At 44.3% G+C, this 19,706-nt stretch overlaps 1 protein-coding gene across 2 annotated transcripts; it reads right to left on the reverse strand.

The window, feature by feature from the left end:
* Positions 1–543: 543 nt before the first annotated feature.
* On the reverse strand, positions 544–18,056 carry aifm2 (AIF family member 2). 2 transcript variants are annotated; one of them, XM_079512357.1, is made up of 9 exons: positions 17,933–18,056; positions 11,803–12,049; positions 11,139–11,254; positions 6,512–6,631; positions 5,560–5,652; positions 5,356–5,464; positions 3,505–3,657; positions 2,770–2,973; positions 544–719 (listed from the first exon to the last, which is right to left on the reverse strand). In XM_079512357.1, the coding sequence occupies exons 2-9, from the start codon at positions 11,999–12,001 to the stop codon at positions 568–570; spliced, it is 1,146 nt and encodes a 381-aa protein (XP_079368483.1). In that variant the 5' UTR covers positions 12,002–12,049; positions 17,933–18,056; the 3' UTR covers positions 544–567. The 2 variants fall into 2 exon arrangements, with proteins under 2 accessions (XP_079368483.1, XP_079368482.1); XM_079512356.1 differs by having other exon boundaries at positions 11,803–12,052; positions 17,933–18,040.
* Between the last annotated feature and the right edge of the window lie 1,650 nt (positions 18,057–19,706).

Consider the following 19,706-nt stretch of genomic DNA (forward strand, 5'->3'; position numbering starts at 1 on the left):
CCAGGGTGACTACTGTCCCATGTCCCCCCAGTCTGTCTTCATCCAGGGTGACTACTGTCCCATGTCCCCCCAGTCTGTCTTCATCCAGGGTGACTTCTGTCCCATGTCCCCCCAGTCTGTCTTCATCCAGGGTGACTACTGTCCCATGTCCCCCCAGTCTGTCTTCATCCAGGGTGACTACTGTCCCATGTCCCCCCAGTCTGTCTTCATCCAGGGTGACTTCTGTCCCATGTCCCCCCAGTCTGCCTGGGGCTTCATTCAGGGTGACTTCTGTCCCATGTCCCCCTAGCCTGGGTTCCAGCCTGATTTGCTGCGTTCCGCAGACCCGCGGAACGCAGCAAATCGGGCTGGAACCCAGGCTAATGTCCCCCCCAGTCTGGGGCTTCATTCAGGGTGACTTCTGCCCCATGTCCCCCCCAGTCTGGGGCTTCATTCAGGGTGACTTCTGCCCCATGTCCCCCCCAGTCTGGGGCTTCATTCAGGGTGACTTCTGCCCCATGTCCCCCCCAGTCTGGGGCTTCATTTAGGGTGACTTCTGCCCCATGTCCCCCCAGTCTGGGGCTTCATTCAGGGTGACTTCTGCCCCATGTCCCTCCAGCTCTTCCAGACCATCAGGTCTCTGCTCTTGCCCAGAGTCACCGCACAGCGGGGCAGCCGGATGCCAGCAAACTGGCCCACGCCGTCGTCCCGTCCCATGGCCAGCAGCATGGTCACGCTGCCTGGTAGGATGACATCATCATAGATAGACCCGTGGTTATCAAACAGTTTCATGTCCTGTCAAGGAGGATGCCCCCCCCCCACACTGTGTTCAAAATCTAACAAACGGTTTCAATATTTTTTCAAAGATTTTCTCTCAAATAGCAGATGTGCAAGCTTGAGTGACCTTGTAGAGCTGCTATTAAATTTACAAAGTGTTTAAAATGTAGTGGTTCAAATGATTGCGACGTGCTGTATGTATGTATGTAGACCTATAATTATCAAACTTAATTTTTTTATGTCAAGGACCCCCAAATTGACACTCATTAGCCTGCGGACCCCCATAAGAGAAGATTTTTAGGGCTCTCTAGCAGTGATTCTCAAACTTTTTAACTTCAAGAACGCTCATATCAGTTTGACATGCATTATAGGCTACGGACCCCCATTTAATGGCATTTCAATATCTCTGGGACCCCAATTTATATTGTAAAATCTATTTTACTCACTAAAATAGTGGTTCCCAAACGTTTACACCCTCTCAGTTACAGACCAATAAGGGTCCATTAGTTCCTATCTTAACTATCATTTAGCTGGGGGTCCCCGGACCCCACTTTGAGAACCAATGATATACCGGCATATGTCCTCCAGCATGGTATATAACATTTTACTTTGTCATCATAGACATAGAAATATAGAATTTCATGTGCGAACGTGTAATTTCTGGTTCGTGCAACTATCCATACAGTGTATGTGTATACAGTATGTGCACACTGCACTGCATGTGTACAAGTATCTAACGCATACTGGTTCGTGCAGACGCATCACGGAATGTCGATTAGTTTCTTTTACGTGTGGAGGACACACACACACACACACACACACACACACACACACACACACACACACACACACACACACACACATCACGGAATGTCGATTAGTTTCTTTTACGTGTGGAGGACACACACACACACACACACACACACACACACACACACACACACACACACACACACACACACACACACACACACACACACACACACACACACACACACACACACACACACACACACACACACACACACACACACACACACACACACACACACACACACACACACACACACACACACACACACACACGTTTCTGTCCACAGGCCTTATGGCAGTGTGACTAATGAGTTATGATTCCTTGAGTCTGTCACAACTTTGCAGCGTGAGAACAAACACACACAGACCCCCCTTGCATCACTTCTAAGAACTATTATGACAGACGATGCCTCACATGTACATCTGTACCTACATATGTACCTTCTGTCATGTCCGTGGACTGCAGCATGTCTGTCTGTCTAACTAACAGGCATATAACCTGGACATTTTAGATTTTCGCTACATGTATTACATACATTAAAAAAAAAAAAAAAACCTTTTCATGGGGGTGCCGTATGTATATGTGTATATATTAATTTGGGGGTCCACAGAATGAAAACATTTGAGAACTGTCTTAGAAGACATATTTCTGCTATAAATTTTTTCAACACTATCTGGCCTCAAACCTCAAAACCTTAGATCTCCATATATGGAGTTTACCTGTTTTGACATCCCATATGTTGATCCTCCCCACCCGTCCTTCCTGTTCTGACATACCTGTGTGGTATGTCGTCAGGGCCTTGCCATCTAGACTGTGGGTTGTTTATACCTGTGTGGTATGTCATCAGGGCCTTGCCATCTAGAGTGGGTTATATATACCTGTGTGGTATGTCGTCAGGGCCTTGCCATCTAGACTGGGTTATATATACCTGTGTGGTGTGTGGTATGTCGTCAGGGCCTTGCCACCCAGACTGTGGGTTATATATACCTGTGTGGTATGTCGTCAGGGCCTTACCACCGTCGTCGGGGCCTTGCCACCCAGACTGTGGGTTATACCTGTGTGGTATGTCGTCAGGGCCTTGCCACCCAGACTGTGGGTTATACCTGTGTGGTATGTCGTCAGGGCCTTGCCACCCAGACTGTGGGTTATACCTGTGTGGTATGTCGTCAGGGCCTTGCCACCCAGACTGTGGGTTATACCTGTGTGGTATGTCGTCAGGGCCTTGCCCGCCAGGCTGTTGGCGATGTTAGTGACGGCCACGGCGGCGTGCAGCCCTGCGTGGTACGCCAGCTTGGGCTCGTGGAGTTGGGCGCAGTCGCCCACGGCGTACACGTTGCTGAAGCCGTCCACCAGGAGGTGCTGGTTCACCTTCAGCTCTCCGCTCTCCGTCAGGCACCGGGGCGCTGCAACCACACACACACCACACCGTTGTCAAAACAAACACCTTTTAGAACATTTTATCATGATTATGTTTTCATTATTTTTGCGCAGTGGTTTTCACCCTTTTCAACGACAATTTGATTTGATTTAGCCTCTCAGACCCAAACTTTTAATATTTCGTCGTCGTTGGATAAGATTTTGTCCAACATCAATGCTGTATTGATGTTGGCACTGTAGGAGAGATAACAGGCAAACAATGGTCAAAATAACAATTCTTCTACATTCTCTAAGTGTGTGTTTAATTGAGCGTAAAATGAAACCAAAAGGACCCGTAAGGGTCTATATGGTTTATATGGTCTCAAGTGTTAAAAATCTATAAGGGTCCATTTGGTTACCAACTCTCCATCATTTAGCTGCATGGGGACCACCTGGAACCTCCTCAAGGACCACTGGTTGAAAACCACTGATCTATGGGGTCACTGCTTGCACAATATATCTTCTGTAATATAACAGTATATACATATATACTGTTATATACAGTGTGTGTTTCTTACGCAGGCTGGAGGCGTAGGCTGTGGAGTTGATCCTCTGACCCGTACAGCAGATCACCAGGTCAGCCTTCAACTCTGACCCCGTGTCCGTGGTCACCGACCTGTCCTTCTGGGTCACGTTGACCTCCAGGTCGCCCAGGTTGGTCACCTTCTGACCTGACATGATGAGACCATAACAATAACATTACTACTGACCCAGGCTGGTCACCTTCTGACCTGACATGATGAGACCATAACATTACTACTGACCCAGGCTGGTCACCTTCTGACCTGACATGATGAGACCATAACAATAACATTACTACTGACCCAGGCTGGTCACCTTCTGACCTGACATGATGAGACCATAACATTACTACTGACCCAGGCTGGTCACCTTCTGACCTGACATGATGAGACCATGACATTACTACTGATCCAGGCTGGTCACCTTCTGACCTGACCCAACGAGACAATAACAATAACATTACTACTGACCCAGGTTGGTCACCTTCTGACCTGACATGATGAGACCATAACATTACTACTGACCCAGGCTGGTCACCTTCTGACCTGACCCAACAAGACAATAACATTACTACTGACCCAGGTTGGTCACCTTCTGACCTGACATGATGAGACCATAACATTACTACTGACCCAGGCTGGTCACCTTCTGACCTGACCCAACAAGACCATAACATTACTACTGACCCAGGTTGGTCACCTTCTGACCTGACCCAACGAGACCATAACATTACTACTGACCCAGGCTGGTCACCTTCTGACCTGACCCAACGAGACCATAACATTACTACTGACCCAGGTTGGTCACCTTCTGACACAACAAGACAATTGGCACTGGGTACCTTCTAGCCTCGGTACCCAGGCTTTTATTTTCGGTCGCATCGACTCAAAAAAGAGAAGCCTGGGGGAACGAGACACATTTCCTATGAGTGGGAGTGAACTACAGTGCAGAGGGGCGTCGCTCCAAATTTGTTGCCCGCTGTTTTGTACCAGGGAGGGGAGGGGAGGAGGGGGGCGGGCGCCCAGATCGGTGAACCAATATTATCCAGCACATTGTGCATGTGCTACCTGCACCTCTATATCAGAAAGAACGCTGTTTGGGCCAGGCTAATGAGGCTATAGTCACCTTCTGACCTGACATGATGGGACCATAGCATTAATACTGACCCAGGCTAGACACCTTCAGACCTATCACAACAAGACAAGACAAAGACTGCTTTGTTTTACCTGACCCAGGTAAAACAAAGCAGTAGTAGTCAATAGTCAATTAATCATTAGTAATTCAACTTAATGTTGATACGGCACACTGACTATCAAGAAAATAAAAACATGTGCACGTCGTGTCAAAAAGGCTGCTGACCCTGATCTACAGTTATGTTATTGTATCCTTTGATCTACATATTATTGTATTCTTTGATCTTCATGTTAGTGTATTCTTTGAGACATGCATGCAGGTTATTTATGGGTATTTCAAGGCTTGTTTGAATCCTCCATTGCTTCATGGGGTGAAAACAACAGCTCACCATTGGAACTGCATTGGGCGCATGCTACATGTTGTTACATTTCATGGGTTTATTTTGTCATAGCGCAACATAGTGGTGAAGTAGCCTACAGTATTAAAGTGCAGGTGATTGCAACAACCGTCGTCTGATATGTCTGTACGAAGCCTGAGGGTTTTTTTGCAGGGCCAAAAAAATAATCACGTGACGTTGATATCCTCCCCCTATTGGCTCGTTCTAGGACATGTGACGTTGATACCCTCCCCATATTGGCTCGTTCTAGGACATGTGACGTTGATCCCCCTTCCCCTATTGGCTCGTCCTAGGACATGCCGTGTTGTGTATTTACCCAGAATGAGTTTGACTCCTTTCTCCAGCAGGATTTCTTTGGCCTGTTGTCTCACGCTGGGGAGAAGCTCCGGGTCGGCCAGACCCACGCGGGAATGGATCAGAATCACCTGACACACGCACGCACGCACATTATTATTATTTCTGAACCTCATGTACATAATATTTGGATGGTGAGTACTATTTCCACCACTGCTGGTCTCACCTTCTTGTGTGGGTGTTCCGTCTTGACCTCGGCAGCCATTTCCACGCCGGTCGACCCTCCTCCGACCACCAGCACCGTGTCTGCTGCCTGGATCTGGACCGTGCAACCACAACACATCACCACTAGACATGTATGTATATATCGTAAATTTATAAATTCAATTGTCTCGCATGTGCCTACATTTGCACAGAACAGCCGACAGCTGACAGTGAGTCAACTCATGACGAGACCATGCAGCATTAGAAAATATCTTCTTAATGAACTTAATGTGTGATTAATATTATTATAAATGGTAATATACTTCAGGCAGTGGCGCTGCAGGGAGTGGCAGCTTGCATAGCTGGGCATCCACTGTTTTCTTTGAATGAATCTTTTCGGCATGGGGAGGTAGCTTAGGGAGGATAGTGACTCAGAGGTAGATGGGAATGTGAGGTTCCCAGTTCGAACCCTGTGGGCTCCCCCAGAGTTAGTGTCGAAGTGTCCTTGAGCAAGACACTGAACCCCTAATTGCTCCCGATGGGCAGGTTGGTGCCTTGCATGGTTTCCGCCGCCATCTGTGTATGAATGTGTGTGTGAATGCAATACACAATCTATGTAAAGCGCTTTCGATAAAAGCACTATATACGAGGCATTGTTGTTGAGTGTAGACAGAACACCAGAAGGAGTGTTGCTTGTTGCTTTTATACAGTGTGTATTTTCTTCTTCTTCATTTTGGCTTGTTTCTAAAGTGTAGTTGCTTATTTGGGCTCGCTTCCCAATTGAATTTTTCGATTATCTTTTAAAATAGCTGATCTACAAGCTCACAATGTGTCACATCACGCTATGTTGTGGGCTTGTAGATTGTCTATTTTCAAATAGCCGATATATTAATTGCTCGTGTTTTTTTCCTCCAAAACCTGCCCACACTGGCCCGCACTGTACTGTACTGTACTGTACTGTACGTGCACTGTACCTCGTTGACAAACTCCTGGTACTTGTTGATGGCAGTGTGGTAGGAGGCCAGGCTGTTGTACTTCCCAGGGAAAGGCCCGTCAGTCCCAGTACACAGAACCAGATGAGAGAACTGGATCTCCTGTTGGGAAGGAGAAACAAAACAAAACACAGCAATATGTTACATAAGTTACAAGTAAAAGTCCAGAATTCACTAAGTAAAAGTACAAAAGTATTGGCTACCAAAGGTAAAAGTACTAATTATGCAGAATGTTCCATTCAAGTTATCATATGTATAAGAGGCCTACTCTTTTGAAAATAGCAGATCGCCTGGGCCATGGCTCAGTGGTCCAGGCACCTTGGCTGGTAATCCAGTCTGGCAGTGTGCCGCGGGTTCGACTCACGATCCCGACGGCCTTTACTGCATGTCTTCCCCCCCCCATCTCTCTCCCCATTTCCTGTCAGCCTACTGTCTGTCCCTCCATAAAATATATAAAATAAAGGCGAAAGCCACAAAAAAAAACATTTAAAAAAAAAAAGAAAAGAAAATAGCAGATCCAAATGGCCAAGATATACTGTATATGGGGCTGAAGTGGTTAATGCATGTTTTGTAAAAGTAACTAGTAACTAAAGTTTTCAAATAATTGTAGTGGAGTAAAAGTGCAATATTTGCCTCTGAGATGTAGTGGAGTAGAAGTAAAAGTACTGGAACTTGGAAATACTCTAAAGTACAAATACCTCAATTTTACTCAAGTCCATACGTTGTGTGTGTTGTCTCCCTCTCCTGGCGGAGACAGGCAAATGCTATGCAATCCATGAATGTAGTTGTGTTCAAGTCAAGGGGCCAGTAGGTTCAGGAGTGACCACCCTCTGCTTATCACGGCCACTCCCTGTTCTCAATCGCAGTCAAGTGACATGGTCACGTGACTGTGCTGCGCCATTGACACTTTCATGGGAGCCAAATCCAAATCTCGCACCGGATGTATACAAAGCCACCCCATTCGACTGGTATCATACCATTGAATGGGGCCAGTATGGCCTTATCATACCATCTTATAGGCCCAGTATGGCCATACTGGAAGCAGTGAATGGAGCAAGCCGGACCAGCTCATAACAAACATTATTTATGAAGCATTGAGATGTGTGTCATATAATCGGTTCAGGCACATGAAAGAAGACATATCACAGTTTGCTTCCTAATTACTTGCTTTTCGATGTGCATAATATATCGTTTTATTTGGGGATTTAAGGTATCGTTTTTGTTCCGGGGTCTCGCCAGATTTGGCTGCCAGACAGGAAACGGTGGGCAGTCTCGCGATACTTGGCACGTTCAGAAACGTACTTTTTGCTCTTTAGATACCTCTATAAAATTACACAGTGTACACATCGAAAAGCAACACAGCAGACAATAATGTGTCTTCTGTTATTTGCCAGAAGTGATTACTTTACAAAAGATCTGTCATTCATAAATAATGTTTGTTCATGAGCTGGTCACTGAGCTCTCATTGACTCCAGTGCATTCTGCAGAACTTCCGGGTGCAGTTTGGCTCCAATGGTGTGACGAATTTGCCTGGTCTGGAATTGCGTGATAGCGAAAATGACGTTGGTGACCTTACCTCCATTTAATATACCTTGATCTACCACACTTGGCCTCACTCATTAGCCACTCCCCATTCACAATCACCCGTATCCACTACACCTGCCTCCACTCTCCACAGCCAATCCTTGCTGCAATCACCACAGTATAAATACACCTGTGATATCTCAGGCCGGCTTGTCTGTTCAGCTTCACAACCGATCAAACACGGGTCGTGAGTACTGCTCTTGTAGATCGGCTATTTCTGCCATTCACAGCTTTCAAATTCATCGTCCTCCTTGATTCTCGCTCTTCCTTCTGTCTCTATTTCTCTAGGAATCGACCTCTCCCCAAATAGAGCAAAGATGGCCGTCAGCTCCCGAGACCTCGCCCCCACCCCGAGTCTCGCGGCTCTTGCCCTAACCTTGGGTTCCTCATCCCATTCCACATTCATCTAATTTTGTTTCAATAAACTGTCAAACTTAAGCAGCGGTGTGTGGTCTATTACTAATGAAACTACAATAAACTGACATGTGACGTGAGGGACTTAAGGAAGAGGCCTACTTTCTTTCCAGAATCAAACTTATTGTCACATCAGTTTTACAAACTAAAAAAGTCGGTCAAATTCGTTTTTGTGCACAGTTACCATCGTGCATAAAAAACGAATTTCACCCAGTATGGCTGCTGTGTAGCAGAGCCTGGTGTGTTGTGTGCCAAAGGGGAAAGCCACACGGTGTTCAGCGGTGTGTGTGTGTTTCAGTGTCTTATTTGTCGAGTGATGTGTTGTTTTAAATCTGTGTGGAGAACCGGAAAGGTGTGCATAAAACAAACATTAAATCACCACAGATGCGAGACGTGGACATCGTTTCATTGTGCACACACCTGACACCTGTCTCACTAAACTTAACCCGTTCACCCCTCACCGTCTCATTTGCTGAAGTAACTACACATCATTTATACATTTGTTTGTAATGCTTTGAACTCAGTATTTTATACATAAATGCTGTTTAGCTACTGTATATGAAACATATTAATCAAATCTTATCCCTCAGTGAGATTTGTCTATGCTGTGTGTTTTGTTTTTGTAGAATGAAAACTAGAATAGATAGATTTGTATTGTCATTGTAACATGTACAACGAAATTAAGTGCCAACCAATCAGTGCATCATATCACAAAACAACATAAAGCTAAAACTATGAAACAACAAAACACACATGACTTCCTGTTATTGCACAACCCCTGTAGCACTAGGCATATTATATTGCACAAACATGTAATTGCAGCTGTTATTTCACAAACCCTTATTGCACTTAAGACAGCAGAAAAGAACAAAACATGTATTGCAGCAACAGATCATTTCTTAGCAGCATTGTGTGCAACTACCGCTGTGGGATAGAAGCTGTTACTGAGTGCTGGTCCCTGACTTGATCACTCTGTACCGTCTGCCTGATGGCAACAGTTCAAACAGTGAGTGACCGGGGTGGGAAGTGTCTTTCATAATGTTCTGTTTTTTAAGACAGCGGGATCTGTGTAGTTCTTCCAGTGTGGGGAGAGGGCAGCCAACAATCTTCTGTGCTGTATTAATGACCCCCTGGAGCTTTTTCCTCTGTACCACTGTACAGCTGGTGTACCACACACATACTGTATGCACTATGTTAGTATGCTCTCTATAGAGCTACTGTACAGCTGGTGTACCACACACATGCAGTACGTTAGTATGCTCTCTATAGAGCTACTGTACAGCTGGTGTACCACACACATACTGTATGCACTATGTTGGTATGCTCTCTATAGAGCTACTGTACAGCTGGTGTACCACACACACATGCAGTACGTTAGTATGCTCTCTATAGAGCTACTGTACAGCTGGTGTACCACACACACATGCAGTACGTTAGTATGCTCTCTATAGAGCTACTGTACAGCTGGTGTACCACACACGTATGCAGTACGTTAGTATGCTCTCTATAGAGCTACTGTACAGATGGTGTACCACACACAGTACGTTAGTATGCTCTCTATGGAGCACCGATAGAAGGACACCAGCATGAATGACCTCACAGCTACAGAGTAAACTGTTTCCATGTCATCATGAAGGTAATGATGTAAACACCAATGTGGTCCGGGCCAGTTCCTCTTTCAGAGAGAATAGCTTCCACTTTACATTCAAATTAACCAAAATGTCCGGAGGGAAATTGAGACATTTTTCCTAATATGAATCACTATTCATATATATATATATATATATATATATATATATATATATATATATATAATTTTATTTTCATTTTGTCCAAACCTTTTAAACTTGAAACATTATAATATCATGTGGGTCAACTGGGGCAATTTAAGCCACATTACTTTTTTTTTTTTATAAGTCGGGGCGGGCCCCCGTGACAATTATAAGAACTTCTGTGTGCAGATGAGGTGTTACCAGGGACGTGCAGGGAGTGTTAGAGAGGCAGGGGCTGAAATCCCTTAAGAGGGCACTTTTGGAAAATTGCAGATCTACAAGCTCACAACGTGTCGCAGGCGTGGCGCGTTGAGAGCTTGTAGATCAGCTATTTTCGGGGCGCAACCCAGCACTCTTTAGCTAGTGGAGATACGGTGTGTACGACATGCATTTCTAAACAAATTTGTTCAACGCAAAATACTGTGTTCAAGTTCAGGAGACTTTGGAAAAAAAGCAATTCTCCTGAATGGTACCTTCCGGCATGGCACGGAAAGGAGGGCATTTGCATTTCTTTCACCGTAGTAAATGCTGCATTTGTGGTCTCGAGAGGGCAGTTGTTTTACAGACGGGTAAAAGGGCAGAAGCTGAAGCCTCCTTTGATGTCTGTGTGTGCACGTCCCTGGGTGTTACCCCGTTCTCCCCTACTTTACCACTGACTACGCCACCCGAGCACCGCACTATGGATCCCAGAGCTACCTGCCCTCCTCCCACTACCCCGTAGTTTACCACTGTGCCACCCGAGCACCGCACTCTGGATCCCAGAGCTACCTGCCCTCCTCCCACTACCCCGTAGTTTACCACTGTGCCACCCGAGCACCGCCCTCTGTCCCAGAGCTTACCTGCCCTCCTCCCAGTACGACGGTCTGCCTCTCGGTGTCCACTCGCTCCACTCTGCCCTGAACGAAACTGTCCCCGAAGGTCTCTGCATATGGAATGAAGGTCTTCTGGGCGAACCCTGCGTATGTGTGTGTGGAGGAAGCAGTGATGACAGTGAACTCCAGACACCGTGAGAGCATGACAAACATACTGTACAGTCCAAAAGCAAACAGTAGTAGCTACTGTTTAAAAAAAAGGTCAGGTCATTACTGTACTATAGGCTTTAGAGTTAGAGCTAAATCTACAGGTCCATGTGTACTAGTGGTTCTTTGTACACTCCCTGGTTTAAATGGACACTGATTGTCATACCGTTAAACAGATTTATCAGTGTTCCAAACCCTATTCAGTCTGCTCATTGTTTTTGTAATTTGTTTTTTTTAGGTTTTCTGAGCTGGTCTGGGGTTTTCTGGCTCAAACAATTGCTCTGATTTTCCTTTGGACTGTGATGTAACAGTCCACAAATACCATATATGACATAACAATTTGCCAGCACTGTTGAGGGATTTTGCCTGTTTTCATTGCAAGCTCAAAAGGCTTCAGAACACACAGAGAAAACCCCAGAAAACCTAAAAGAAAAGCAAAAAATAAATGAAAATGAATGTAATGGAGCTGGCCGTCCATACGCACCGGGCTGCACGGAGGCGCGCAGCGCCGCCACGTTGTGGTGGAAGGCGTCGCGCTGGTCTATGAGGGTGAACGGGATGTGGCGGGATTTCAGCTGCTGGGCGGCGGCGATCCCTCCAAAGCCGCCGCCCACCACCACCACATGGACCCGCTGTCCCCCGACGCCGTCCCCCCTGTCCACCGCAGACCCCTGGGCACCCATCCGTCCGTCCGTCTGTCCTTCTGTCTCTCCTCGCGTCTGTCCACACACCTGCTCCAAGAACGACAGAAGGATTTACACTTTAATGTCACACACGTGAGAAATAAGAAATATAACGTCTGTCAGGGCCAGGGGTCATCTCCATGCTGGCTCCGGAACCGGAAAGGTGTGTATAAAACAAACATTAAATCACCACAGATGCGAGACGTGGACATTGTTTCATTGTGCACACACCTGACACCTGTCTCACTAAACCCGTTCGCCCCTCACCGTCTCATTTGCTGAAGTAACTACACATCATTTATACATTTGTTTGTAATGCTTTGAACTCAGTATTTTTATTTTATACATAGATGCTGTTTAGCTACTGTATATGAAACATATTAATCAAATCTTATCCCTCAGTGAGATTTGTCTATGCTGTGTGTTTTGTTTTTGTAGAATGAAAACTAGAATAGATCTTTATTTATTTCGTTTATTTCGTCATTGTATGTTACAATGACATAACATGTACAACGAAATTAAAAGTGCCAACCAATCAGTGCATCATATCACAAAACAACATAAAGCTAAAACTATGAAACAACAAAACACACATGACTTCCTGTTATTGCACAAACATGTAATTGCAGCTGTTATTGCACAAACCCTTATTGCACTTAAGACAGCAGAAAAGAACAAAACATGTATTGCAGCAACAGATCATTTCTTAGCAGCATTGTGTGCAACTACCGCTGTGGGATAGAAGCTGTTACTGAGTCTGCTGGTCCCTGACTTGATCACTCTGTACCGTCTGCCTGATGGCAACAGTTCAAACCGTGAGTGACCGGGGTGGGAAGTGTCTTTCATAATGTTCTGTGTTTTTTTAAGACAGCGGGATCTGTGTAGTTCTTCCAGTGTGGGGAGAGGGCAGCCAACGGAATTCTGTGCTGTATTAATGACCCCCTGGAGCTTTTTCCTCTGTACCACTGTACAGCTGGTGTACCACACACACATGCAGTACGTTAGTATGCTCTCTATAGAGCTACTGTACAGCTGGTGTACCACACACATATGCAGTACGTTAGTATGCTCTCTATAGAGCTACTGTACAGCTGGTGTACCACACACACATGCAGTACGTTAGTATGCTCTCTATAGAGCTACTGTACAGCTGGTGTACCACACACACATGCAGTACGTTATTATGCTCTCTATAGAGCTACTGTACAGCTGGTGTACCACACACATGCAGTACGTTATTATGCTCTCTATAGAGCTACTGTACAGCTGGTGTACCACACACACGTTAGTATGCTCTCTATGGAGCACCGATAGAAGGACACCACACCAGCATGAATGACCTCACAGCTACAGAGTAAACTGTTTCCATGTCATCATGAAGGTAATGATGTAAACACCAATGTGGTCCGGGCCAGTTCCTCTTTCAGAGAGAATAGCTTCCACTTTACATTCAAATTAACCAAAATGTCCGGAGGGAAGTTGAGACATTTTTACTAATATGAATCACTATTCATATTTTTTTTTTTAATTTTGTCCTAGCTTTGCTATCTTTTAAACTTGAAACATTAAAATATCATGTGGGTCAACTGGGGCAATTTGAGCCACATGACCACTCACTCTTTAGCTAATGGAGATTTCCGGGGTGGACCTTTGTCAAAATTCCATTTTTGTCCACGGACATACAAAATGAGTGGATAATAATATTACCAGAATGAACGTGTAAAGATCTAGCCCTGAATGACCTGTTACTGTCTGTAACTGTGAGTGTACAAATGGAACCAAATGGACCCTCATGGGGGTCTATTTGGTTCCATTTGTACACTCAGAATTAAGGGGGTCCTTGCGAATTAAACATTTGAGAAAAAATACCAGATCTACAAGCTCATAGCGCAAATCTTTGAATATATATTCTTTCAGAGCCAAAGTTTTTAACTCAAATCTTTGCCTCTGGGGGGTCCCTGGAACAACATATTTTCAGATGGGGGTCGGCGGCCAATTACATATATTTTTGGGGGTCCTTGACATGAAAATGTATGAGAACCACTGACATAGAAACATGATTTTTCAAAAAACTGTGGTTAAGTTCCCCAGCTAGACATTAGTCCAGAGAGTACGGAGACACCGCAGCTCGAGACACCGCAGTGACGCACTCACACTGGACAACCCCATCTTCTTAGTAGGGTCGGACCGGGAGGTGAGTGCGGTAACTGGGCACACCCACCCGCCCCTGGTGTGCCGAGTGCCCCGCAGCGCACTGGATCATTCGATCGGCAGCGGTGGCCGAACGGATAGCGGCGCGGTCTTGATACCGGAAGGTTCCTAGTTCGAATCAGCCGCCCGACACGTTAAAATTACCACCGCTGAAGTGCCCTTCAACAAGGCATTGAACCACTACGATGAAATGTGTTCTATGAGCAGGGCCTGGCTGGAAACAAGTTCTTGAGCTTAGCCCAGATACCCTGGGTAAATATAGATTTAATTTCATTTAATTTCATTTCGAACGACAACGCACCAAGTGCACTGAATATACGAACCGAACGACAAGAGGGCACACCGGTGCGCTCAGTGCGAGTTTCCGAACGCACCCCTTATTTCATGATCAGAACATAACTGCAAGCTGCCCTACAGTATGAGCAATGATGACATTTGTGTGACACAAAAGAATGGAGGAAATTAATCTATGAAGATATGAGACAAACACTAGTCATGACTCATGAACTGTCTGCGATCTTTAAAACATAGTCTATACTTGTGTAGTTGACAGTTGTGTAATACTAGCCTAAACTAGTCCAACAGTTATGCTACATGGTACATTTTGAGGCATTTGTCTTGGCATTGGGTTGCAATCAGAAATAGCTCAAATAGGCTCTGTGCACACAGAGTAACTCTTCCTACTTCCGGGCCCCTTCCCTTTGTCCCTACTTCCTTCAGGTGTTACCGATGATACTAATGAAGGCTCTGTTCCATTCTGGTCAGGGTGCTGCTATTGTGATGGCTCACTGGAAACACTCTGCTACACCAGTGGGTCTCAAAGTGTCCTTGAGTGGGTTAAAAATGGCCCCGTACGGGTGTGTAACTCGTATGGGGGTCCTTGGAATTAACAAGTTTGAGAACCACTGTACACTAAATGGAACATAGTCTTAATTAGTATCATCGGCAACACCTGTGAATAAGGAGGTAGGGAAGGTGGGCCTTGAAGCAAGGTAGGTATATGAAAATGAAGGTAAGGAAACCAACGTCATTCCTGAACCGTTTTTTATCATATGAAAAAGGTCGCAATTGTTCAGAATAAAAATGTTTGTTGACGAGCTGGTCCAGCGGGCTCCATTCAGTGCCATCTATTATTCATGGGACTTCCGGTGCGAGGTTGTTTGCCACCCATGAAAGGGTCCATGATGAAAGTGTCATGTCAGGTCAGGTCAGGTCAGCGTGACCTTGTCTTCCTTCAGTAAAGAGCTTCCTTGCCCGGAGGTAGGACGTTATTCTGTGTGCATGGCCTATTTAGTTTAGTTTAGTTTATTAAGGATCCCCATTAGTCTGCACCGTAGTGGAGACTATTCTTCCTGGGGTCCAGGATCACAATACAAATCATAAAATGCAGTACAGCATGATCCATGTTTCTGAAAAAACACACAAACCTAAAGAACAACATTTATAACAGTAAAATTAAAAGAAAAAACGATTTGTCAGTCGGAAAATACAAAAAATAAGAACCTAATTTAATATAATTTCCTTTCTGATTATTGCTGCCTTGAGTTTCCTTTTGAAACAAAATGTAGGTCTATTTCTTGTTAGAGTCAAATGTGGGGGGAGCACACGCCAGTATGCAATGGCTCTGTACATGACGGTTTTCTTAAGTGCATTGGTTTTGGGCAGAGGAAAAGTAAAGTAACCATTTAGTGCATGTCTAGTATTCTAATCATGTCTTTCATTTGCAGGCAATAGCCGTAGAAGCAAACTGAAGGGTTTCTGTGAGGAATGCACATTCTTTAAAAACAGAATAAGGCTGTTTGCCAGTCTTTCATTCACCCTCATCCATGATAGCCTGGCATGCATAGCATCCACACTAGTCCTGACAGAGCAATGGAGTGCTAGTCTTGCCGCCCTGTTCTGAACAAGCTGAAGTTTACTAAGTTCTTGCTTTGATGCACTAGACCAGATAACAGGACAGATCACAGGTATTTTACAAGAAAAAGGATACCAAGGGGACAACGGTCAATTAATTTCACCCTGATAACCCTACAGCACTTCATCTTGTTATCATTGTTGACTGTGCACTGTGTGCAGACTGATCCACCCTGGTACATTTTTGTTACTTGTTACTGTTCTTTATCCCAGTGGTTATCAAGTTAAACCCTTTTAGTTTTCAGATATCAAGGTCCATTTATTCTGCATTTAGGCCACAGACCACCATTTGATTTAGTTGAGATTTAGCCTCTCAGACCCAAAGCTAAGAATATTTAGTTGTTGTTGAATACACTTTTTGTCCACAATTCCATGCTGTATTGATGTTGGTACCATAAAAGAGATAACAGGCAAACGATCAAAATAACAATTGTTCTACATTCTCGAATTTAGTAGACTTCTTGTAAGTTGAGTAATGCAGATGTTTAACAATAATTTAACTCTTGAGAGAATACAATACAACCATTTAGTTTCATTTTATGCACTCTAGCGTTAGAGATCTATGAGATCTGTCCATTTGGTTACCAACTCTCCATTTAACTGGGGACCCCCTGGAACCCCTTGAAAGCGATCATTTACACTCTCTATAGCTAAATTATAGTTAAACATCTGCATTAGCTACTTAATTTACAAGAAGTCTACACAATTAGAGAATGTAGAATAACTGATATTTTGATCTTTGCCTGTTATCTCTCCTAATGGTACATTAACATCATGGAATTGTACTGGACACACTCTTAGCCAACGATAACAAAATATTCTTAGTTTTGGGTCTGAGTCTGATGGGCTAAATGTCATCATCAAATTAGCCTCGGAAACCCAGACGTTTTTATTTCCAGGGAGAAAAAAAAAGTCTGGGTCCGAGTCCACTTCAATTTGGCATATAGTAGCGCAAACGTCGATCACTCTCTGCTGATTTCTGATTGTCTGCACCTTTGTTAAATTGACGCACACCCGTACACACACACACACACACACCCGTACACACACACACACACACACACACACACACACACACACACACACACACACACACACACACACACACACACACACACACACACACACACACACACACACACACACACACACACACACACACACACACACACACACACACACACACACACACACACACACACACACACACACACACACACACACACACACACACACACACACACACACACACACTCCTCTCTCTCTCTCTGTCGCTCTAATTAATTAGTCTCATGTCCAGCAGCTGCGCACAGTTTCTGCCGGCGGATCCTGCCGGGAGCTGCCTATGCCATAGAAAGCACAGGTGAGTTCCAGGCTATCATCAAATGGACCTTGATATGAAAGGCGTTGAAAAACCACTGGTTGTCTGGTTTAGACTGATTCTAGGTCCTTGGTTCACCTGTGATCCTAGTATACTCTCTGAGTCTCTGCATTCTACCCTGCTTCAGTGCTTTCTGTAACTTCTGATAAATGCCTGCCTAAATCATTGTTTGTATAACAGAAGTTACAGAACTAAGAACACAACCGAAACAAGTCAACAACATGCAGTCAGATATTTAAAGATTTGAAATAAGTCACTATGCTTTCATAGAAAGTCAATAAACTAGCCTAAAGTTGTAGGCTATAGTAAAGTCAATATCTTGCGAAACCATAACATGATATTGAAAACGATTTCTTAAACCTAATCAAGCTCCCATTATGACAAATGTGACAAAATACATGAATCAATAAGAGAATAAAACTCACTGCTGAGTAGATTCCAGATGTGTCGTTGATCTATTCTGAAGTCCGTTACTTTGAAAAGTGGTTACAGTGTTGCACTGTGTTGCTCCGCTGCCTCTCACTGGAGCTTTAAGTTCAACCTGTACTCTGTTGCAAAAAAACAAAACAAAATAGCTGATCTTCAAGCTCACAACGCGTCGTTGCGCGTGGCGTGGTGAGCTTGTAGATCTGCAATGTTTTCGCAGCTGTAGCCTCCGCCCCCTCGCATTTACGTAAACGCGCAGTTTTGTCCACCAATAAGAGCTCTCTGTGGTCCCAAAGGAGGGCGGGGTCTTACCGTCTTACATATATGATTCATGCGTCATTCGTCGCTCGCCCGCAGTGAATTATGGGTAGTGTTACATATTTGACATTTTAACATCAAAGTATTGACTTTAAACGGCTTTCTCTGTCGATGTGCTCACATTCAATGTGTGTTGTGTAAAAGAATGGCCGTTTTAAACCATAGACCATCCAAGTGACATTTTGGTGTATTTATGATTCCAACCGTTAATGGTAGTGACGTTCACATGAATCACCTCTCCCTCGCGCCCGTTTTAACGGCAAGACTATACTTTCAGGGATCATTTCTATAGTTTTCAACTTGAGAAATGAGTTTCTAAACTGTTTGGTCTCGCTAACCACGATGAAGAGTCGTGATGTTCCCTTCTGAGCGCGAAGCGGGCAGTGGATAATGATTAAGTTCATACGTCCACTGCCATTGATGACCGTTCTTTGCTTCCTGGTGGAGCATTGAGGAAGGGAACGTTGTCAGAGTGGTTTTCTAGCTTACTGTTAAATGAAAAATGTGGGGTTACAAATAATCTGTACACACTGTGGCTCTTGTTCTTTCTGTGTATCCAACCTTCCCCATTTTCAACTTTTTCTATTAGGCTATATTTTGACACTTGCTTTGGCAATGTATGTTTTTTCATGCTAATAAAGCTAATTTTAATTGATCAAAATGCATCCTCATAGCCCACTGCCCACATGAATAAACATTACACTCTGTTTAGGTGTGTTTATGTTAGCATAACATATTTTCCAATTGGACGTCATGTCACTGTTCAACTGTTATTGAGGTGTAGCCTAAGTGTAGTATTATCACGTTACAGTATGTTTTCACGTGAATCTGAATGGCCCCAAACTACACTGTCTGCTATGGAAGTCCCAAGTCCAAAAAATATATAATAAAGTAATACAAAAATAGTTCTTTAATTGTATTATTTATTTATTTAATTGCATTGTTTATTTATTTCATTGCAGTATTAAAGTTTTGGTATTACTTATTAGATTTTTGGACCTATAGACTGTAGCATCTAGTTAGTAGCCTACTGCAGTTATAATGGAACTGGGATGGTGCGCAGTGGTAGCTTTCAACCAGAAGGCGGCGCCATTGTTCCGCAGACAAGGATAGTTATTGTATTATGTATGACAGGGTTGTTTGATCAATATTCCATGTTCACTATCTCTTTGCTTCAAGGTGTTTAAACATAGCCTGAACTATGTGGTAATTTACTAATGAGCGTTCTTCTGAAACAAGCCTCTCCCATGCTGTTTTCTTCACCGACACGTTGTGAGCTTGTAGATCGGCTATTTGAACAATTAAAAAATGTTTTTCAAAAAGAAGTTTAGGGATAAGGGCGCACCGGCGTACTAACTAACTAACCGACAGGCATTAGTCCGACACCCTACCACAAACCTTAACCACGGGTGAGTCTTAACCGGCCAGGCGGCCACGCATGTGTCTTAACCAGCC

The sequence above is a fragment of the Electrona antarctica genome, assembly GCF_951216825.1.
Source record: "Electrona antarctica genome assembly, chromosome: 10".
NCBI lineage: Eukaryota > Metazoa > Chordata > Actinopteri > Myctophiformes > Myctophidae > Electrona > Electrona antarctica.

What these genes read in the sequence shown, in the direction of transcription:
- aifm2 (XM_079512357.1), bottom strand. Translation starts at nt 12,001, where the DNA reads ATGGGTGCCCAGGGGTCTGCGGTGGACAGGGGGGACGGCGTCGGGGGA. An exon ending in CGGAACACCCACACAAGAAG is followed by an intron (nt 5,465 to 5,559) that starts GTGAGACCAGCA and finishes TGCGTGTGTCAG; the next exon opens with GTGATTCTGATCCATTCCCG. An exon ending in AGGAGTCAAACTCATTCTGG is followed by an intron (nt 3,658 to 5,355) that starts GTAAATACACAA and finishes TCATCATGTCAG; the next exon opens with GTCAGAAGGTGACCAACCTG.